Genomic DNA, 24,134 nt, shown 5'->3' with positions numbered 1-24,134 from the left:
GCCAAGCCTCTGTCCCAGCACACAAGCCTTTAACAGCACAGTGCGGGGCATAGGGCAGGCATCTGAGAGGAAGGAGATGAGTGGTGGCGGAGCCGCAAACGGATCGAGGGACCTTGATTTGCCAAATTAGATGTCACCAGAAGCACTTCATGTCCCGTACTTTATTGCAAGAGCAAAACTCGTAACTTGTCCTGAGGTTCAGTGTTCAATAATGTGAATAGTGAATGTTATTCTGCTACAGGCTCAAGGTTTAATATTTTTCATTCTTTAAAAACGTTGCACCAGGTATATTTTTATCCACCTGTTGTGACAACGCAGGTAATCACTGTGTGGCAGCTGTGTGCGATTTACTTAAATAATGAAGAAAAGATTTAATCCAGTTCCTTTAAATGACAAGCAGGCAGCAAAGGGCCCGTGTATTGTTCTGGTTGTTGTCTTTTCACAAATGTGCACCCGCACGTTCAGTGGCCGACCACACTGATGAAAATCATTCTGAGAAAAAGAGGACAACTCCTTGGAAAGTTAATTAGTAGGAAACAAGCGGAGGAAAAGGCAGGAAACGAGAAATGACCCAGCTGCCAAAAGTAATAACGTTTTCATTATTTATTTCATTATTCATTTATGTATGTGTTCAGACAGAATTAATAATAGAAATCCCTGAGAGAAAATGTTTGCGCTGGAACCCTATTACGAGCAGGCCAAGTGCAGTGGCACAGTTAGTTAACATGCACAAATGTACTGCCCCCGACAAATAACGCATCAAGTGGAGACCTGGATTATTTTGTGCTCCCAAACCTCTCTCTTTCAATTCTCTGCATTCATTTAATTGTTTCAGTCAGGGTTAAGGTTGTATTCAAACTGCTGCTCCCTGCTACCTTCAAGGAAAAACAATACAATATAAGAAAGAGCTAAAGCAGTAAAGCAATCGTCTGCTGCCAAATGCTGTGAGAACTGTATGGCAATAATCACTGTGGCATCCGTTTAAATGTCTACTGCTCCGTTTTCATAATAAAGTGAGATGTCTGTTTTTTTTCCTCTCTGAGAAAACTAGTAATGAAGCACAGAATCAATTAGAAGTCCCTTTGGAGAGTGGAATTTGTGCTGTTCCATTACACATTTCTTCTTTTTAGTCCAAACATTACTCTGCATGATATTCCCTGATCTGGCCTGTGTTTGCTTTTTCTCGCTGTTTACTGCAACACTTCCAGGCCAACTCACATTTGATTTTCCCCACAGAGATTCCACACACACATACACACACTCCCTATAGTCGCTCTGGAGAAAATGAGGCCGGAAAGGAGTAGTGGCGAATCATTCAAGGCTGTCCAAAGATCTCTATTACAAAAGCAGATTTTATTTTCACTTCCAACACAGACATCTCTGATAAAAGGCATGTCAAAGGAAACTGGGGTGACTGGTTTTTCTCATGGGATATTATTTTTCACTTATCACAAATATAACCACCAAATTCCTGCCTCTCCTATATATATGTATAAGACACGTATACTATATCATATACAAATGTATTATATATATGGCTAAAAGATGGGCTAGAGTTTATATGTGCCTTGGGTCGAATGGACATAAAAAAATGAAATTAAAAATAAGAGAGCCTTGGCCATGTGTCAGTTGAGCATTTTTACATTAGCCATACGTAAGGCATTTCTTTCTTCCTCCCTTATTTGCCGCTCAAAGCACCAGGGCCACGGCCATGTGTGAATAATCACACAGAGGGCCTCAGAGGTGCCCTCGCCGCCTTACAACAGGCTCGGTGCAAGGGCAGATGGGGGTGCCGCAGGTTGAAGGACTCGAGAGATGGGGAGGGGACGTAAATGTTAACACGTTGAGGATTTGGATATCCTCACAAGCTTGTCTCATTAGCTGCTAATTGGCAAGACTTTCCCTCATCTTTTGTTCTGCGTAAGGTTTGTCTTTTTTTTGGGGGGGGGGGGGGGGGGGGAGAGAGGTGGGGGGGGGGGGGGGGGGGGCAGCGGGATGGCGGACTACATATTTCAAGTGCTCCATGCTTCGCTGAGAGAATGTTAAGCCCATATTACAGCAATATAAACACTTCTGTCCTACGATTAACCTTAAAAAGCAACTGAGTGCAAAACTAAACGCTCAACCTGTTCAACCAAATTAGCTGAGATCAAGGGGGGACAGCAAAATAGAAAGAAATAGCGGAAGAATAGTGAGTGAGAGAGAGGGTGAGAAGCAAGGACAGGGGTGCTTTTTTTCCCCTTTCCTTCCCGCTCATTCACCTCTGCCAACTGGGAAATCGTTGAAAAACATCAACACGGCTAAATGGCAAATTATTACCAAAGCTCCCCTCAGTGCGGGGTACAAAGCAGACATATTGGAGTTGTCATGCAGGGGGATGGCCAGTACTTTCCTAGAATGATTCTGAGTACTGCCCTCTTTGACAAACATTAAACAAGACAATAAAATGCATAGGTAAAAGTGTACTTTCCTACCAAAGCAGGGATGGCTAGACATTTGGTTGGGCAATATGCAAAGGTTTTCAAATTGGCCATTATCAGCCCAACCAACACTGAATGACGATATACACACGCAGAGGAGTGCACGCCAGTATCGGCGAATGCTATTATGGAAGAGCTGTGACCACTTGTGATCAGATCTCACTTCACTACTCTGTATATATTTACACCAACAATTGTGTTCACGAAGACCAAATTGTGTTGTTTTTACTCAGAATAAAAGACTTAATGCACTCATCTAAGAAAAGTTTTACTCATTTAAGAAGAGCAGCGATCATTATGTGGGGATCAGCGTTGATATTGTTGCGGTTGTTCCAAACAAATCAACGTTTAACCTATAGCAGGTCAGAGACATCAGAGTCTGCATGAACCCCATCTTCAGCTTGTGTGCTGGGACAGAGGCAGAACTTTGGCATAACAGGCAAAAAAGTTGGATCATGTGTGCACCTTGGGGATTATTTGCTGCCATTGTTGATGGTCAATCTGTGTCTTCATCACTTTTCTGGCCCAACGATGCAACCGAATGCTGATAAAGACCAGATAGATGTCAGGTCAATTGTCCTGTTACTTTAAAAGTTTTTATTACCTTCTAAGGACCAAGTAACTCTGAGCAAACTGCTGTAATCTATTTCAGAATGCATCATTAAACTGAATAGACAGTATGCGTCCACACCTGTTAGCAAAGGAATGTATATGATGAGTAAAAGAGGCTGTATCAATACTTGCTGTTACTGAAAAGTGCTATACATGCACTTATTAATTAATTAACTAATGACTGACTCTGAATGATGTCAGTATTATGACTGAAGTAGTTTTAGGTTGAGGCTGAAACCAAAATGCATTCACAGCTGAGGAGTGAGAGGATGTTTGAGGAATGTTTAAGTCATAAATTGTGCAATGCTTATCAACAGTGTGCAGGAGGAAATATTGGGGAAAAAAAGAGTAACATGATGGTTACAATTACAGTGAGAGGAAGGGTTCTGTTTTATGTTAAGAGAGATGTCAGAGAGGAAGAGAGGGTTAGGAAGCTGGGTCAGAGCCCTCATATGCTGTTTAACACCTGACACCAAGGCCCAACCGAGGTTCATAACTCATGGAAAGAGAGGTGAGGAAAAATCGAGTGGGAGAATAAAAGAAAAAAGGAAAAACCTAACCCCCCCCAGCACAGTTCGTCAGTCTGTTCTGACTTTCTGTCAAACATGTGTCACAACTCTGCCTTTTTCTAAAACTTTTCAGTAGAAATTATGCAGATTTTTTTTTTTTTTTTTTTTTAAACTTTGCTTACAACATTCAAAAGACCAAATTCAAAGTAACCATTTCTGACCAAAGACTTGTAGCACAGTCCAAAGGACTCAGAGCAAAGCCTCTGGTAGAAAAATCAGGGTAGGTCACAATGAGTCCTTGGCTTACTCCAACATCCAGCAGATCAAGGGCCTCGAACGAAAGCGGTACTGACACTGACCTCTGCAAGACCCAGCAACTGAAACAGCCGTAACAAGGTATTAGCAAGCACCTCTTTGTACCCTCCAACTCTCAGCCTGGGTCTAAAGAAACACAGCTGCACAGGGTGTTTTCCAGGGCGGAGGGCAAACCTGCAAGCAACGTGGTGCCCCTGGCTAAGCTCAAGGGTGCAGCTGGAAGGTCAAGAACTCAAAGCAATAGGAGCAAAGTTTACCAAGATTTATTTTTAAATGACATTTAACTCGCTGAGGAAAAAAGCACTAATTCCACTTAAGTTTTGGAAATAATTTTTTAGAGGCAATAATGTTGGGTTTTTTTAAGTTTTAAATTTATTTAATGTATTTTTAAATAACGGGTATAAGTTTAGTTTGCCCTCTAAGAGTGCAGTATAGCTGTGTGTGTGATTTTGTGTGTGTATGCATGTGCAAGCACGTATGGCGGTCGTCTCTGTGTGACTGTGGGCGTCTGGAGGAGAGAGAAGCCTCATCTGTTACCAGCCCAGCCCGGCCGGCCCACCACATGAAGTAGAACGACAGGGTGTCACCGCCGACGACAGTGATGGATGCCCTAAATTCTGTAGGCAACTTGGGCAATTGGACACATTAACAACAGGCACCTGCTTTCCCCCGTACAAATCTATTAAAAGATAACAGCAATGGCGGCTCCCGTACTATTAGTAAATTATAGCTGTGTCTGAGTGTGAGGTAAGTGTGGGCCTCCCTTCTCACCCCCACCCCCTCCACCCTCCACTGTTGCACTCTCTCATTGGCAGTCTCACAGTGCCACCCAGTGGCAGTAATTTATAATGCAGAGGAGAATCACGCCACGGTAAATCATTCCATGGTTATCTGAGGAAAAGATCCATGGACTACAAATTAAACTATTTCATCTAGAATTTTCACTGGATCCACAAATAATTCCATGATATATAGATTTTTGAAACTCAAACACAAAACCCACAAGAATATAATTAACAAACGTGTTACGATTATAGTTGATCACTGAAAATTGTTTGGAGATACTCACTTGGGTGAAACAGTTTATATCATGTTAATCTGTGATGTTTTATTTACAATAGAGTGTGTGTGTTGTTCTTCATCCTCATGTGCACGTCATAGATTTCTCTTACAAGCTATTTTTCCATAAACAAGCCTTTCCTTGAGCTGACTGGGCCAAATGGCCGGTGATTGGAGCCAATGTGGCCGATATAAAACCATTATGATCTACTCAAGACCTCCTCTATTAAAACGTTTACAGCGGACCAGTACTCTCAACATGACACCATTATGACATATCTTGGGCAAGAGCTCAGGTACGCCACATAAACGTGTGTCACATAAATTTGCTGTGGGTAAATATTTCTGTCTGCGAGTGGGGGAGGGGGCACGTGTTTGCGAGCTGGCCAAGAATAAAGGGAGGACAAGACCAGTAAATACTTTTACAGCAGGCAATTTGTCAAGATGTGTAAATGTCTCCAATTCCCAACAGCACTGGAGTAAAATTTACAGTCACTCGGGAAGTGACAATGCACAAAAAAGGACCACTTTTTACTCTCTCTCATCTCCCTCAGACCACTAAAACCCTCCATAAATCTCCGCTGGTCCCTCCAGATGTCTGCTGTTGTCAGATATCATGCCTCGACAATGCCTTCCGCCATCATTGTCTCGACAGAAATATGATATGTGAAACTGCAGTGTCACATCACTTAACGTGATTTAGCCTAAGCTAGCCTGCACCATTTTAATCAATCAAAAACGTCACCTTTTTCCCCTGTAATGATGGAAGCAGTATAGGATCTTGTGTTGGGGTGATCTATAAGACTTATCCAGGCTAATGTTTTATGACTACTGCCAGCTAATGTACTAAATGATACTCCTCACTTCCTGTCATCTGGGTTTCTATGTAACTCACAAATACGTAGGCCAGTATGACCGCATAGACAGTGATGTAAACGTTACATGTGACATTAGATGTGTTTGAAACCTAAAGACAGTCTCCAATAGCTGTGCTTATTGGATCTGTTTTCTGGGTGCTGTATATTTACTCTGTACACTGCCAGGTAGTTTGCACAAATATGTCCATCAAATGTCAAAAACAGTGAGTATGGTGGTTGTGAATTGCTGCTATGAGCTTGGTAGATTATGCATGCTTTGCTCAAATATCTCTCTGAGGGAACTGTTCTGTAAATATAAAGTGCCACTGGATAATCATGGTTTTCAGCAAATCAACAATCGGTACGAGCAGGATATTGTAGCTTCTACCAATGACGTCCAAATATCACAAAACCTACCAGATATTTACCAATTCCTAATAATTCTGTCTGGAGATTCACTACAGACTTAACCATGGTCAATAATTATAGGTAATAAAAATCCTCAACTTGATCAGCAGAAACAGTTATTCTGCTAAATGTTCCCTTTATACTAGAGAAATGTGCACAATAGAATCACTTTCCTGGTAAACTTGTATCAGACCCACGTTTAAGACAACCCAAACCATAAGATTAAATACCACTTCAGAGTGGGTCATCCACTAACCAGAGGATCGCTGGTTAGAACCCAGTCTCCCCCGTTCCATGTGCTGAAGTGTCCTTGGGCAAAATTCTGAACCCCAGAACTGCCCTTGATGGCCTGCAGTGTGTGTGATGTGCGACTGAGAAAGAGCTGCGAATGGATGCACTGTATGAATGTGTGTGTGGATGGTGAAACTGTACTGCAAAGCTCGATATAAATACAGACCATTTACCATTAAGACATCAACTGCTTGTAATGAAATACCACAGTATACAAGTGGAATGGCAATTGTACCTGTAACCACAATGGAATGACTGGATCCACAAGCCAGCAGCTTCACCGTGCCCAGCCGATCCGAGGTGAACTCTCTCAGGTGGGCCTCCTGTGGAGCGATGTCCTCTGGCCTTCCACATCCAGTCTGACCAAGCTCCCCACTACCCCAGCAAAGCAGATCAATGTCCACCTCACATGGTATGTCCTGGGAACACAGAAAAGAAAAGTATATTAATATTATAATAATATTATTTAGAAAGAAGAACCGTATGTATGGGGGGACATCCGTTTTCCCTAAGCTTAGAACCATTAATGTATAAAACTACATCCATGCTTAATACTCTGCTTTGGAACTACAGTTATTGATATTTTAGTAGTATTTCATCAGCTAAAATTACATTTCACACACAACAATAAACATGTTATATACATTTGTATATGTTTAAGTAATATGGCATCATAATCTGTCATTATGTACAGTAAAGATACACACACAGTATGATGAATAATGGTTAAAATGGTTAATTTTTTTCAAATTGCTGTTCACATACTGGTCTTCAAGCCAGCATTAAGTTTGCATAAAGCCAATGTGAAGTTCCCGGCCTTATTTGTGATGAACTGTGGATCTGAAGCAGATCATCGATATTCTCCTCAACATGTTTATTTACAATCTGCCCTCTGTGCTAATTAGAATGTGACTCTGCACACACATGCAAACACAGGAAGCTGGATGTATGTGCAGCCATGCACACAGATAGACATGCACACACCCCACAGCGATATTACCAGCACGATTCCATCCGACTGATATTGGAATTTTCCGAAAGAGCAAACCAATAGATAACCTATTACAAAACTATAAGAGATCAATAGCTAATTTCTTTGCATTGATTACCACTTGGACATTTAACATGCGCCCTGTGGCCACAGTGTGTGCACCGCAAGCTCAGATCCCCATTGGCCCTCATGAGTATTAAAATTATCGATTCAGACAGAGGACTAAAAATGTCAAGCTGTTCATTAATCTTAATAAAGACTGGACTTGACCAAGGCACCCTTTCTCCCAATGCGGGGATACAACCTATCCAACCAGGAGCACATACACGGCATAGATTAATGAGCTTCTGCTGAGGGATGTGATTTAAGTCTTTGCCATTAATAGATCTATTACAAAAGAACAAGGCTTTTATAACAGTGCATCTCAGAACAACATTTTAAATTCATACAGAATGCTTAATACTAGTTGTACTCAAGATCCAAAGTACAGATAGTCACTTAAACATATTAAATTTGAAGTGAGATGATCCTCAGCTTTGATTTGAGGAGATTTACATCAACATCAACAGAACTGCGTAGGAGATCGTCTTAATCATAGTACGACGATTTTAGGGGTTTTGGTGTCTTGGCTGCTAAATGTTTATGGGGCAGTTCTGTGTTGTTTCACATGGCTCAGGATTTCCGGAAAGTGAAAAGTTGTCATTGAGACTGAGTTGGAGTTAATATGAGCAGAAGGAGGAATAATGATGCTCAGGAAAACCAAAAATCTACCAACATAAGAAATTTCGGTAACACTTTATATTAGGGAACACACAAAGTGAACATATCCAAGCACTTGATTCTTGATTCATGTACAACAACTTCCTTACTTACCATCAATAAGCAGTAATTAGGAGGTTATTAAGGGAAAACTGTTAATCAATGGAGTAGTTGCAGAATAAGGTCATAAAGAATAAGGCATTAATAAGTGCTGTATAATGACTAATAAAGAGCCAATATGCCTCTAATATGCATGCTAATAAGCAACTAGTTAATGGTTGATATGTGTTTCTCTAATTTCTTCTTAAAACGTACAATGTTTTCTCATCTGGGATTTGTTTAATGTAAGAGTAGAATCTATGCACACTAAAGAGCTTCCTTACGGCTACATTTCATTATTCAGCAGGACACAGATCCTAAACATACGACCAAAGAAGCCAGAGAGCATTTCAAGGTTTTTAGGGAAAGAGGTAGAATATATACTGGTTTGAGTCTGACTGAGACGTAGAGACCTCAAAACAAACAAGAGGGGGAGAAGGATACAGGATACAAATAAAATTAAAATTAATTTTAGACGAAGACATTTCAATAAACAAATAATAGCCAAAACAATTTTAACTGGCCTGACTTTACCAGAGTACTCTACCAGATTTTTTGATAAATCAAAGGCCACAACCATAGTCCATTATACACCACAAATGTTGTTGTGCCATTGGTAAAGCAGTTACTTTCTCCCCTGGACATCTGCTGCACAAATTCTCATATCGATTTTACAAAGGCATTCTGGACACATGTAGGACATCTCTGCATTCATTGCATTGTTTGACTTCCTCAGAGCTCTTGAAGCTCAAGGTTTTGTTTTTGTGTTGTTCCTGTCACGTAGGTGTCATCCAGACTTTCGTGACATTTACAGCAAGGCACTTATTCTCAGAACGATGACATGAATTTATTCCGAAAAATCCTGATCTTTGTAGTGGAATTCATGACATGCACAGTCTGTTCAATTGAGCAATAGCTGATAATAGCACCCAAGGGAAATTGTTAAAGAAAAGACATTAAGACATTTGACAGAGAGGCACTCTTGGCCTTGAAGTTTTGACACTAGCATTAGACAAGCACTTATAATTATGTGAAAATACATTCATATATTAAGCACTGTTACATATTTTCTTGTCAAAAGTTATTCCAGTTTGTCTACGCAAAAATTCAACCATTGGGGATTTTACTTGCCACGAGTACAAATCAAATAAAAGTCATATTGAGCAGTTTTGCTTTGTATCATTGTGTGACAAATAAACACAAACACAAGAAACACGAGTAGCAAAAAACTCCTATGAACTAACCTGAGCCAACGTGAAAGGACAAGAACTTTTCTTTTCTCTGTCTCCTTTCTTTCCCTTCATTTTCTCACTGTAGTCTGGTTTTAATGTGGCCATGACTCCATTTTCCTTCTCCTCCCATTGTTGCACTCACCACATTGGCAGGGTAACCGTCGCCATAGCACCTTGTGTTGACTGCACACCAGCTGACTGAGATTAGTTAACCATTATTTGAACTTGGGGAAACTTTGAAAGCAACGAGAGGCATTTTAGAAAGTCACTAACTCCATATCACTGATTTGAACAGGAAGAACCATTGTGTGGACTCCTACATCAGTTTGTTTTTACTTTCCAAACGTGGTTGTTAATGATTTTTCTGCAACAATATATAAAAACAATTTAGTGTGGCTGATTCATTTTAGGTGTCACAAATTCTAAAAATTCTCTGTATTAGTTCATATTGTGGATTTAGGTCTGTAAAAAGGCTCATTCACCTGGAAAGCTGAGCAGAGTTGAAGGCGCCAGCAGGGGGCAGCGACAGAGTAGCTGCAGTCTAAACAGGCAGTTTATGAGAGCCATCCAATCTGTAAGATAAATATTTATATCCGGTTAATTCACATCCTAATTGATTAGACAAATCTATTCAGCATGTTCTCAAATGTTGCACCATGACATTTAGTATTTAGAAAAGAAAATTATGAGGGGCAAAACTTCCTATGTAAGCAATACCATCATATCATTTTGCCTGTGTGGATCAATCTGCTACCCAGACTTCATTGCTATTCCTATCCGTCTCACACTTAAGAAATTAAAGCATTACTCAAAATGGACAAAGAGAGGAAAGCATTGATAAACAGGACACTCATAAGTATTATTATAAACATCTGAAAGCCATTTAGTTCTGCACTAAGGGAAGAACAGAGATTATTAAGAGTCTTCACATCTTACTTGATAACCAGTGCACAAAGTATAAAAATAAAACACAAAGGAATAAAGTATCACATCTGTAAACATTTCAATATTCAAATACAGTAAGATGCATTATAATAATCAGTCATGCTAATATGATTACATATCTCTTGAACAGGGGAGTAATCACATGGCTATTATTTACTACATGTCTTTCTACACTATCACAGCAATTCAAAAAGTTATATGGGATGTCAATTGTATTTACACTGTGGTAAGTTCTGGAAAATGTTGAAGTTATTTATGTGGGTTAAATGCTTTGGAAGGCTTCACTGTTAAAACCTATAACCATGCTGGGTCCAGTCTCAGAGTTAGCGAAGCCTTATTAGCCAGACAAGAACAGTAAACATCAGATAGTATTAAAGCTCAAACATAAAACACTAACAAGCGGCAATTGTAAAATTAGAGGAGTATAAATGCTCTTTTATTTAAATGTTTTCATTTATTTGTTTATTTGACAGAGACAATGCTCATTAATAGAGTTAGCGGAAGAGGCTAATTTGAATTGTTGTCCCAGGCCAGTTTTAAAAAATGGCAACCTACAATTAAAATAAAATGACTTGTTAGAGTCAATACATACGAGCAATATATACAGACTACCATTCAGACAGGTGCAATGCATAAGAAGAAGTAACAACAATATGTGAGACAAAGCTAATTCTCATTCACATTCACTAACAGGAGTTATTTACTGAGCTCTGAAGCAGCACAAACAAATGCAACACAACTAACAATGTAGCAGACAAGCGTCACAGTTTTTATTCACACTCAGACTAGTTGGAATAAAGTTATTAACCTGCACAACTGTGTAGTCCAACATCTGTCTCTCTCACTATGTGACGACGCCAGCTACAATGTTCCACCAGCGGGGGGATGGGGGGGGTATAAACACATCTAACAGAACATTAGAGACAGAAACACTGCGTGGCTACAAAACTCACCTCATATCATTAACTAACAACTAACTGCCACAGTTGACGCCTTTCTGTCCACACACACACACACACACACACACACACACACACACACACACACACACACACAAGTTAATTGACTTGTTATTAAATTATGAACTTGAAATCTTCACCTATTCAGATCCTTTTGTGTCAGTTTAACTTATATTCAAAGCACCGATATGGCGGCTGGGTTCATTGTTAACAACACTAACAAACATTGGTTTCTTCTATCCTCTAATTATTACAACGAGGTTACCAAACTAACTGAGCCGGAAAAATCACCTGTGGCTGATAGCATCTGCAACCAGGTAGCTCACATGATGTCACTGCTTCATATAAAACAGATTGATGTGATTTACCAAAGTCCAGGTGAGAAAAACACGCGCTCTCTCTCCACCTGCGTCATGGGGGAAGAAAATGGCCTCTAACCTTTGACCCGTTTTGACCCGACACTGTCTCCTCCTGCAGTTTTTTTAAAAACTTTTTTATATAAAGAGAATTTCAGTTCATGCAATAGTTTTGAACATGTCCGAACATGAATGTATACATTGTATGAATCAACCCAACCCTGCACTGAGAACAGAGAACATAATGTTGACTTTAATTACTAATTGTTGTTTTGTGCTTTTTTGTTTCTAGCAGGACTTCCGCAGTGGGCATCAAACTTTCAAAATAAAAGCAAAACTTTTTTTCGTGGGGAGGGGAGAGGGGGGTGTAAAAACTATTACCCAGTATGACTTTCCATTAGTTTAATTACTGTTAAACTGTTAACTGTCGAAAAACTTTAATTCAAGGAAAAGTATCTTATTTCTTTTTTGTTAATTGTATATTTGGACAGTTTTGTTCCTTTCAGTGTCTTTAAGTTATAGAGTCTTGATTTATTCTTTAAATTCACATATAAATCCTGTGGAATTGGGGGCATTGATATCCATTGTGCATTTACGGACGTGAAATGGAATAATTAGGTTTACAATAAAGTTAATGTTGTGAGCCCCAACTTTAAAATATGTAAAAACATTTATAAATTCAAAATTTCTCACAAATATTAGCTTGCATATAAGATATAATCCTTCAATCGTATCCAAAAAGGACTTGAATGGATACAATGGTAAAATAAGTGAGACAAAGATTCAGGGGTGATCTTTGCAGAATTTACAATCGTTATCAAAACCTTAACAAATAGAGGGATATAGATTAGTTGGATGTAACTCTTCAGAACTGCTTTCAGTGTATGATGATGTCATGTTCATTATAACATATAGTAATAACAATAATTGAAAAATATCAATATAATATTATGTATTGTAAATTTTTGTTGTTAGATTCCATTGGTAATAAAGACCTTATGTGGTTTGGGGCAGAGTGTGAGGGTCAGCCAATCAGAAGCAAACAGGGTCGGGGTCTCCCTTGTTCATGGGATCACGGTGGTCTCCGCTGGTGCAGGCACAGTTTTCTCCAGTACAGTGGATGGCAGTAGAGGCCTGTGATCGAGACTCGTCCAGGGCGTGTCCTGTCCCACCACCACCACCACCACCACCGGATTCACTGATGGCTGCCGTTAGGAAACAACAACAAGCAGTGGAGTGAACGGATTCACACCAGCTGCAGAGTCCATCTCATGTTTCTGATCCTTTCAACCCACCCCGTCCCGTCTCACCCGCGGTCAACCCACCACGATGCCTTCCGTGCAGTGCTTGTTGCTGACGTACGACGCGCTGAACGAGAGCGGGACTTTCTCTGAGGGGGACACGGTGAATGGCAAATTGACTCTGGTGTTGCTGAAGGACATTTCAGCCCAGAGCCTCTATGTGAAACTGAAGGGGGACGCCGAGGTCCGCTGGTCCAAGAAGACCGGCGACAAAACACGGACATACAGCTCATCCAAGAGATACTTCAAACTCAAGCAGTTCCTGATCGCAGCCCAGGACTCCAAAGGTTAGATCTTATTATTAGTCACATAATCAGGGCCCTGGCTGTTTATTCTGTTTACCACAATATCACAAACAAGTTCACTCACATGTTCAAAACTTACTGATGTCGTCAGGAGATGTGGTGTCTGAAATGCTATGTGTAGTCCTCCCCATAAAAGAAATGTATCTTTGGGTTCGAGGTCCACAGGTCCTGAGGAATTTGGAGAAAGCCTGAACGTATGGTAGGGCGTTAGGTCACAGTTCTAAGGGGTACACTAAATTTGAGCTAGTGCCTTCTCTCCCTGTCACCGGACAAATGAGAAGAGCTGGATGAAAACCAGATGTGTTTTCTTTAAATTAACGAAAAAACAACACTCCTTTATAAACGAGGAGTTGAAGTTGCCCCCTTAGAAGAGATTCACATTGGCCCCGAATCTCTCTCCAGGCAGGAGAGATGCACATTGACCCCGGATCTCTCCATATGCAGATTGCATTGCTTGTATTGATGCTGAACGTTTTTGTTATAAACATTTTATACAATTAAGACGGTGTCATCGGAGATTCCTTCATCATCTTCACATCATCGCAACCCCAATATACGACAGAGATAAATAATTTTCAAGGTTCAGTGTGTAGAATTTTGTGATATCTACATGTTGCAGCTGAACACCCCTCACCTCACCCTCTCCTTCCAAACATGATAAAGAACCTGTGGCAGCCTTTCATTGTCATAAAAACTCAAAAGGTGTTTAGTTTGTCCAGTCTGGACTGATGTAAAAAAAATCATGGTGGCCTCTGTAGAGAGGGTCCCCTCGATGTAAATATAAAGTATTTAAATATAAAGGGCCTTGTAGAAAACTACAATTCATACAATTGAGATGATACAAACTAGTGAAAACATCATGAGGGTATTCTACATTAGGTTTCTGCCAGTAGTTCACTGTCACCTAAATCTTACACACACACGGCCCATCCCTGTTTCATAACTTCATTTCAGTGGGTAGGACTGTTCGACAGGCCGACAGAGGGCTTGGGTTACAGTAATATAGAGTATATATTAAAGAATATTATTACTGTGACATTTATGTTCAAACATAGACATAGATGTAGCTGTTAACTACCTGAGGGTTTTGGTTTTTCTTTACCACATTATCCAAAACAATTTGATTCTCACATTCAAAGCTTGCACATGAGATCCCTTTAGGATTAGTTTTATATACTTTATAATGTATAAGGGTGTATAGTATAGTAGGCTATAGCTTTATAGTATAGTAAATAGGTTGGATCAGCAGTGCAATTAGAGCAACAATTTTGTTTAAATAAAACAAAGTAAAAAGAGCTTAATAAGAAAAGTCAAATACAAACTATACACAAAATCGAAGTGACAAGTGTAAACTGTAGAGGAATATGTATCTATAAGTTACTGCACATTTTCCTGAGGTGATAAAGCAAAACAGTGCAAACAGGCAGGGAAACAGATGTGCAGAGGATATTGACCTATGCGTAGAAGTACTTTGTTAGTCTACACCAGTATTAGAATACTGTCAGAACTAATACCAACATCCTTTCTTTTTCAGAAACGGATGTTCCCAAAGGGACCCATGTCTATAAATTTAGCTTTAAAATACCAGAACAGTAAGTACAGTAAGTCAATTGACTCAGACACAATGTCTATATTTCAACTATGTAACTGATTTTAATTAACATAAAAAAGTATGCCTCTGCGCATTCTCTAAACTGACTTGTCATTTATCTGCTTGTTATCGATACAGAAGTATGCCTTCATCCTTCAGAGGAAGTCATGGAAAGATCATTTACAAGCTGGAAGCTGCACTGTCCAGAAGTTGGAGGATGGACAGTACAACAAAAAAGGAGATAAATTTTGTCTCCAAAGCCTTTCCAAACATTCACTCTCTGATGGTGGGTAAAACATTAAAGCACAGATGTACACATCTCTGATATTCTCACTTAATCAAATCCACTCCAAAGGTTGATGGGCTCTCTCTTGGCCCATCTTCCATTAAAGGTTCAGTGTGTAGAATTTTGTCGTAAATTTGCATGTTGCAGCTGATTACCCCCCACCTTACCCTTCCCTTCCAAACAAAAAAAAAACCTGTGGTAGACTTCAAGATGTTTAGTTTGTCCATTCTGGATTACTGTTAAAAACATGGCGGCGTCCATGGAGACGACCCCCTCTTGATGTAAATATAAAGTATTTCAATATAAAGGGGCAATTTTAGGGTAAAATAACAACAAACTAGTGAGAACATTGCTAGGTTTAATTTATATTCAATTTCTGCCAGTAGATCCCTTTCACCCAAATCTTACACGCTGTACATGGTACTCTGAAAAATAACCGTAAGAATTTGAATTTGTACCACTGAAATTTAGGGAGTTTTTCATTACAACAAAAAACAATGAAGACATGATTTCTTTAGTAGAAGGTAATTGAAAAGTGCTCTCAATTAACTGCTCTTGTGCAATGGTACTCACTTGCGGCCCTGTGGACCAAGGTATCTTCTCCTGTCCTATAACTGCAACACTTAAATCATGCATCGTATTGTCTAAATAATGGAAGTGGATCAAAAGTCATTGTTTATGCTGTTAATTGCATTCCAGGCACCTCAAGTTGGTTCAGTGCACAAAGAGATGGGGCTGTTCTCATCAGGACAAGTACACATGGACGTCGGTGTTGACAAAACAGCTTACGCTCCAGGTAATTAAATTCCTCATCAAACATGGCAGGTTCCGGTCTTGGAAGGACACCTCCTGCTCCATACTGCAGAGCTTATTTTTCATTTGATGGTTGTCACTGCCAAAATAGCAACCTTAACAAAACATGCACTAATAACATAATGACATTAAAGATTAAGAGTTATCTTTGCACTTTGTATGTACTGTACAGTCCTGTTTCATGACTGACATTTTGACATGTCATCGCAGGAGAAGCACTTGTTTATAGCCAACATCACCTGTGCTCTTGGAAGGCTAATGTGTCTGCCATGAACATGGTCTGTGGTCCATGGGGGTTTTTAGTTAAGCAATAAATAAAGAGTTGGTTGAAAATCACATTTTAGAGCCTATGGTTTGTTTCCTGACATACATTATGGTTAAAATCACTAAAAAAGAGAGTCGTTACCATGTGAAAGTTGTGTACGTGGTGTCCTAGATGTTCATTTTGTTAGGTCGTGAGAACACAGCTGCGAGGCAACAGCAACATGGACGCTAATATTTACATTACTGTTGGTGTGTAGAAGCCACAGAAGATAACAATTCAGAATGCTAGCAGGTATGTAACTCAATGCTGGTAATATAAAGCCATAATGACAAGAAGAGACGGTTGGGAATATCAACGTTTTCAGAAATGGAGGCAGCCATGGAAGTGTTAAAGTTTTTTTTGTTGAATCAAAAGTTCAAAATCAGATTTTCATTCATATGAACTCTTTTTCAGGAACATGGTAAACAAGACCCCATTTGAAAGAACATCACAGTGTTATTCACAGACATGGGTCAGATAATACTTTCAAATTACATCCAAAGAGTAATAAGTGGGTGGGCTTTACCCTTTCAGCTCTTCTCACATTTAATGTGAGAAAGTTGCGCCTCATGGGCATGATACAAATCACATGACATTTGTGTGTCTGTCAACTGAATTAAATGAAATGAAAACTAATTTCAAATGTTATGTTTTTACCTCATAGGTGAAACAGCGATGATTGTCGCACAGATCAACAATTCCTCATCCTCTGACATGAATCCCAAATTCAGTTTTATCCAGAATGTGGTGTACCGTGCCAGCGGTAGTACCAAACTTGAAAACCTTGTTATCCACAAAGTGGTTGGCAAATGCGTTAAAGCCCAAACAAGGCAGGAGGTCCAGTGTGCAATAAAGATTCCTCCTGGTCAGATGCAGACAATCCAGAACTGTGAGATAATCACAGTGGAATACTTTTTCAAGGTATGTCATGTTTAACTGTGAATCTTAATGCTATAGTGTAGATACTTCTGAGATGTTTCAAAGGGATTTTTTTAAGATTATCAATTTTGTTGACTGTCAGGTGTTTCAAGTGATGCAGCATGTACTAATAAGGCAGCCATATTTTTTTCTCAGGTCTATCTGGATATCAGCTTTGCTTTCGATCCTGAGGTCTTGATTCCAGTGACCATTCTTCCTCTTGACTTCACTCCTGGTCTTCAGCCTGGTGTAACTGCGAGTCCCTATCTAGCTGGAGCAACTGGTGGCCCAAGTAACAGTGACTTCCCTCCCCCAGCAGCGTCTTTTGGTCCATATCCTGCTTCCCCAAACTCAGGTGGTTATGGATACCCAGAAGCTGAAGGGTATTCGGTGCCAAAACCTGCATACTCCGATAACCCACCAATGTACGCTTTCCCATCAAATGCGTACCCTGCTCAGCCACCACACCTGAGTGGGGGCTACAATAACCCAGTGCCTCAGCCACAAGCCCCTTATGGATCTCCCTTTTCGTCCTCATCATCGACGCCTGTGCTTCACCCTCCGCCTTCAGCCCCAACATTTCATCCACCCCCATCTGCACCAGCAATCAATCCATCCCCTTCTTCATCTTTTAACATGTCCCCATCAGCTCCCACACACAACTCTCTGTCTTCTGCACCGATGATGAATGTAGACTTCCTGTCTCAATCGGATGAACCTCCGCCAGCATATTCCCTCCTGTTCCCGTCTTCTGCTCCTGGAAATTCTGATGCAAAATAATCAAAGGAATCCCTAACATCTGCATCAGTTGATGAAGTATTAAGTGAAATGCCAATAGTTAACCATGTGAAATCAGATCACCTATAACTCCTACCTTTGTTATTAGCGTTGCACTTTGTTAGTGTTGTCGAAGATGAAAGCATTTCAAATGAAAAGTGTACTTTGTGCATTATTTCTTGTTCGCATGTAAACAAAAATAGTTAATAATGATTGTTTCGTTTGTCTGGTCAGTTATCAGGTTGCTAATTGGCTTTGTCCAGCTACTAATACTACTGTTGCTCAAACCTCAGTCATCAGGGTACACAGTGTTTTAAATGTGCCTTGTTCAACTCAAGTGTCCTAGAACTGATCATTATTCTTCTCAGCCTTATACTTTTCTCTACTTTACTATTCTGCATCGAGGCAACTTGAAATACACTATTCACAATGTTTTTATGTGTCAAAACAAACAAATCTATATTTTTAAGTTATCAGTCTGTTGGGTTTTTTTTACGAGACAGCAACCTTTGTCTGCAAACCTGATTTGTTGTTATACTAACAAAGTGTTTTCTCTTATATGAATAAACACCTGTTATGGAAACATTTCACTATGTCTCACATTGTTTACTCACAAAGTAGAATACATCTTTGCAACTAAGTTCATTCTTCTGATCTTATCTCAGGGAAGATGGATGGATGGTATACCCTAATTATTTCTGTGAGGCAGTCTGGTTTACATTTAATTGTAGTAATGGGAGGAGGACAAAAGGAGGAGTACTGTTGTTTATGTCCCCAGGATCATTTTAATCTCATATTTTTGTATCTTTTTATCTTATAAACTATAACATCTTATAAGTCTGTTAGATTTAGCCTTTCTATGGAAAATCCAATTTCTTTTTTTATTCTTTAGCCTATAAGTAATTTTGAATTTCACTTCCAACAGTAAAACAACCTAGTAGTTAACATAATAGTAATAGTTAACATAGTTCAAATATATTTTTACAAATCATGGTTCACTTAAACTTAACGTTCAGGTAACAACCCCCTTTAATTTTGTAAACTGAATATCCTGTTGTGGTTTTTTAGATGCTTTAACTGCTTGACATGAGGCAATAGAGGAAGTTCTTTGATGACATCAGTGTTGGGACGGAGACAGATGTGACCTGCCCACAGAGACAAAAAGCCTGTGAGTGTTGAAGTGGGATGTAATAACCCGGTGCTGCGTACTGTGACAAATGTCTCCAATAAAGGACTTCACTCTGACATATGAAGCTTTCAACCCTGAGGGCTTCTCCGAGGGCGACACCATCACAGGCACAGTGACTTTGATTTTGACTAAAGACACCAAGGTCAAGAGCATCTTTGTCAAAGCCAAAGGGGACGCGAGCGTCCGCTGGCTAGAGGTGAACGCAAACGGGTGGCAATTTCACAGAGCGCACAGAAGATGTTTCAAAGTGAAAGAATACCTGGTCAAAGAAGCTGCCAAAGGTAAATAAAATTAAACTAAAGCCGCTTTAATTTGCTAACAGATCTTTATATTTCGACATGATTTACATTCATCTAAAATAGAATTGGGCAATAAAACAATGACAGTACAGTATAAGTTTAATCAATAAGTTCCATGTAGGCCTATATGAGCTATGCATTGTGCATGCACAGTGGGGAGTTATAAGACATGATTGGTTTTAATGTTCTACCACACATTTGTAAAATGTTTTGCTGCCTAACAAGTGTGTGTTATTTTCTTTAAACTACAAACTTCAGTGATAGTAATTTATCGTGATAATTATCGATTTTGCCCATTCTTAGTACAAAATAGTTGTTTTTACGAGCATGGTCAATTTGACAGATTGTATTATATCCTTATAGGCCGCTGCAAAAATGTTTAATTTTGGTACCTGAGCAACTTTGCATTGTCTGTTCATCAGATTACTGACTTCTTCTTTTTGTAGGCACTGTACTTCCCCAAGGAGTCAATCACTTCAAATTCAGCCTTACATTCCCACTGATGTGAGTATGACTGTCCAGCATCTATGCATGAATAAAGTGTCATTGAATATGTTTATTCATGGACAAGAATGTTCAGATATTAACCTGATTAAGAGAATAATCTGGATTATAGACACAGCATCAAAACAGCATTTTCTGATTATTTGTACCTGAATTAGGTCATTCTCAGAATAAGCAATAACCAAATGAAGACATGTGGAGTATGTCAGATTAGTCAGATTATGTAGACATACATGTGTCTTAAGTGCAGCGTTTTGCAACATCGACATACAGCAACTGCTCGACGTCACAATGAGACTGTGCTCTGTATCGTGTCAACAGGAATATTAATGTATTATTAGTTATTCATGAAAACATAATTTAAAATTAAAAAATGAGGTAAATAATCATAATTGAACTGTATATGTAAACATAGTTATTACCTACTTTTACAAAATGCTGCATTTGTGGTCTTGCTCTTTCTTACAGGGACATGCCATCATCGTTCAAGGGACCTCATGGAAAAATCGTTTACATGCTCAAGGCTAAGGTGTCCAGGTCCTCGGGGCAGCCTTCACAAGTACAACGCAAGATCATGTTTATTTCAAAGTCGCTCCTACACCTTAACCAGGTAGAATTGGTAAGTGGGACACTTGATAGGCTACAGGTTATGCATTTGATACACTATTTGTTTATTTGGCATTCTTTAAAGTTTAGCTGCTGATAAGGAAAAGCTTTAAGATAAGAGTTCACACTGGTAAAGAGACAACTTGAGGGGTTGAAGGAAAGGCAACAATTAAAGTTGCCTCGTAAATGTGAGAACAGTTTTTTTTCACAGTATGTGTTTGAGCAAAGTTTCATGTAGTTTGTCATGGTGGATATTATAACCTATGATAAGGAAGTAAAGTACATAAAGAGGAAATATAGTAATGTTATGTATATTATATACTCATCTTTGGCCTCTTTGGTTGACATGTGGTGTTGCTATGGTTTATTTGTGACCTTGATCTGGCAGTAAGAGTGTTATCATTGTGGGCCAGATGACAGTGTGGGCCAAATCTGGGCCAAAACAGTTTCGCTATGTGGGTCAAAGATATCTGATGCCACCACAGAGTCATAAAAGTTGATACAAATAAATGTTTGTAATTTTATTCTAATATCCACAGAACGGTTCAGTGTACAAAGAAATGGGGATTTTTTCTAAAACAAAGGTCAAAATGTTTGTGACCGTCGACAGAAGGATTTACTCTCCAGGTAAAGTCACTCCAGCTCACTTACAACCAAATGTCAGTGTAATTCATGAAGATGTCATATAACATCAGCATTGATATCAAATATTTGCAGCAAGTCAGATGGAAATTGTTATTATTCACCATATGTGTGGTGACATTATTGTTGTGAAACTAAAATATTCAGATGTTATTTATTTTCTTCATAGGTGACACTGTGTCAGTTGTTGTCAACATCCACAACTCCACCTCCAAAAAAATGAAGCCCAAATTCATTTTGCAGCAGAAAACAAGGTACAGCACCAGAATCTCCGTTAAAACCTGTGTCAAACATCTGTGCAAAATGGTTGGGGACACAATCACACCGAAATCACAGCAAACGGTCTCCTGCCAGTTGAAGATTCCTGATGATGCCTTCCACACTGTCACTAACTGTGAGCTTATCTCAGTTGAATGTTACCTCAAGGTATGTAATCATGAGAAATAAATCCATGTTTCGAAATCAATTAATTGTTCTTGTTTGAAAATAATGGTGGTTAGATGGTTGTTACACACAAATTACTATCTTTAACAATCATTAGAAATATTAGAATAAAAGTTTTATGTACGTATGAACATGGTCACCATTATAACAGACAGTGATTATGTTAATGTGCCAATCAGCTCAATCATAATAGCAGTTTTGTTTCCACTGTAGAAGGATTCAACTCCTTATGTATGTCTCTATCCGCTAGGTGTATTTGGACATCAGCTTTGCTACTGATCCAGAGGTGGTGTTTCCACTGGTCATCAGCCCCTTTTCCTCTGTGCGTGCAGAGGCTGTGGAGACGTACCCAGCTGGGGCCTCTGGGGGCCTGAGTGAGAGCGACTTCTCTCCCTCTGCTCTGCCTGCTGAAAATCATACATGGACGTAATAACAATCAGTGGCCACACAACTGCGCTGCTCCATACAGTTTTTCACATGCGTCCTTCCTCTGATGAAGTCACTCACTCTTAAATACAACTGTTGATATTTTAAAACAAATACACCCCCTTCCTTTACTGCTCCTTCAGAATAGTAATAATCAGAGGAATAATTTTACCAGCAATTAGAACTCAGGGAATTCAGAAAACTAAAACTCAGGAACAAAAGTAGACGATCAGACTAAACCCTCCAAACAAATGTCTCTCAAAAGTTTACAGAGGCGGAATCATGATACAGAAATTGTTTTGGGGACTGAAGAGGTAACAACCTTCTTTATGTTATGCTCCGACTCCCTGAGAAGGCAGCCTAAGATTACATATTTTCACTCGGTCCTTTTAATTTAGATCTTTATTTATTTATGCATGACAACTCAGTTGGTCCCCTTTCACTCAACTGATTTTCTCCTATCAAAACAAGTGAATATGTTTTTATTGGCAACAAAACCTCACATGTTGTACAGAAGCAACATTTGCGCTGCAGGCAAAATAGAAACTGTTAGATACAGATAGAGTTTACATATCATAGAAAAATATGTTTACTCTCCAGGTAAAGTCTCTGCAGTTCACTTATAACCAAGCATTTACATAAGATTAGAGCTGATTTCTTTGAATTGCCCTCCTGGGACAAATAAAGTTGTTTTGAATTGAATATCAGATATTTGCAGCTTTGCACATTGTTTCATTGCTAAGTTGGATGGAAGTTGTTCAGGTATTAAGTTTGATTACCACATCTAAAAAAGGCAACTTATTTGTTTATGTGCAGGGTATACTGTAATAAACAATTATTAATGAGTGGTGTTTTTACAACAGGAAATAATTGCGTATACAGATGTTTGTTAATAAGTGACACAAATCCTGTTCCTGTGGCAACACTAAACAACAAATTACTTTGTCCCCTGTAACTCAACCAGTTTTCTTCTATATGCAAGCTTTATGTTGACCGGGGTGGATCTGCAAAGAAAAGTGGCCCACGCACTTTGTTCGAGAGTACATTTTGACCCTACCCCTTCCAAGTTTATTTTGATGATGGGCCTTTCACATTCTTTCTGGAGCATCCTGATAGAGAAAAACATCATGTGACCGCGCAGGCCCCCAAAGCTGTCCCATTTCTCACAGTAACGAGTGGATGATCCTATTCAGCTCGGAACACTGTTTTCTCCTTAGAACAGATTTATGATCTTTAAGTCTAATTGGTAGTCCATGGAGTTGAAGCACAGTGGTAGTAAACACTTTCTTGTCTGCCATAGTGATAAACAAGGAGTGTGTTTGGGTTGTGAGTGATATGAGAAAATTCCTGTTTGCCTGAGTAGGCAGAATATACAAAACAGTAAACAAATGCATTCAGCCCATGGGGATTTTTGCCCTTATCAAAAGGACTGTGATGACAAACTGCTTGCTGGTGAAGAAAGGCAACAGGCAAGAGAGGAACTTTAAACATAATATCATCACTAAGGGTTGTAATTACTTTAAAAAGGGAAACATATTGTGTGTAGGGCCATATGAAAAAAAATAGAAGAGAATTAAGTATTTTTGTAAGTTTAGAAAAAAGTTGAAGGTTGCAATGTGAGTTTGAAGAAGGCTGCAATGTCTAGAAATAATATAAAATTACGCAAGTCCAACAAAACCAGGGAATTCTAAAAGGAAAATAGTCAAATCATGAACAATAATGTCAAAATTGAGTCAATAAAGACATTTTTTATTTATTTTGCAATTTGAGAATAAGGTATGGGGAAAAAAACTGAAATCTGAAATAGAAAATTTTAAGAATGTATACCAGACTACTAACTTTCTATATATTTTGTGG

At 39.2% G+C, this 24,134-nt stretch overlaps 3 protein-coding genes across 3 annotated transcripts in view; 2 read left to right on the top strand and 1 right to left on the bottom strand.

Annotated features, from left to right (window-relative positions):
• Nucleotides 1–9,748, bottom strand: part of LOC109633610 (uncharacterized) — a 293,951-nt gene extending 284,203 nt beyond the window's left edge. The window contains exons 1-2 of the mRNA XM_069523910.1: nucleotides 9,625–9,748; nucleotides 6,767–6,950 (exon numbers count right to left, since the gene is read on the bottom strand). Of these exons, the coding sequence (XP_069380011.1) occupies nucleotides 6,767–6,950; nucleotides 9,625–9,717 (277 nt within the window). The 5' untranslated portion in view covers nucleotides 9,718–9,748. The remainder of the gene's footprint in view (nucleotides 1–6,766; nucleotides 6,951–9,624) is intronic.
• Nucleotides 9,749–13,025: 3,277 nt separating this feature from the next.
• LOC109633573 (arrestin domain-containing protein 3-like) lies at nucleotides 13,026–18,757 on the top strand. The gene is made up of 6 exons (XM_020093553.2): nucleotides 13,026–13,460; nucleotides 15,013–15,070; nucleotides 15,208–15,355; nucleotides 16,055–16,151; nucleotides 17,137–17,393; nucleotides 17,547–18,757. Exons 1-6 carry the CDS (start codon nucleotides 13,202–13,204, stop codon nucleotides 18,168–18,170), a joined length of 1,443 nt encoding a protein of 480 aa, XP_019949112.1. The 5' UTR covers nucleotides 13,026–13,201; the 3' UTR covers nucleotides 18,171–18,757.
• A 563-nt stretch (nucleotides 18,758–19,320) lies between these two features.
• Nucleotides 19,321–23,122, top strand: LOC109633632 (arrestin domain-containing protein 3-like). Its single transcript, XM_020093644.2, has 6 exons — nucleotides 19,321–19,637; nucleotides 20,102–20,159; nucleotides 20,628–20,778; nucleotides 21,305–21,392; nucleotides 21,577–21,833; nucleotides 22,102–23,122. Exons 1-6 carry the CDS (start codon nucleotides 19,385–19,387, stop codon nucleotides 22,279–22,281), a joined length of 987 nt encoding a protein of 328 aa, XP_019949203.1. The 5' UTR covers nucleotides 19,321–19,384; the 3' UTR covers nucleotides 22,282–23,122.
• Nucleotides 23,123–24,134: the final 1,012 nt, after the last annotated feature.

Source organism: Paralichthys olivaceus, chromosome 4 (assembly GCF_024713975.1).
Source record: "Paralichthys olivaceus isolate ysfri-2021 chromosome 4, ASM2471397v2, whole genome shotgun sequence".
Lineage (NCBI taxonomy): Eukaryota > Metazoa > Chordata > Actinopteri > Pleuronectiformes > Paralichthyidae > Paralichthys > Paralichthys olivaceus.
The sequence above is the reverse complement of the archived record's forward strand: the minus strand, read 5'-3'. Positions and strand labels throughout refer to the sequence as shown.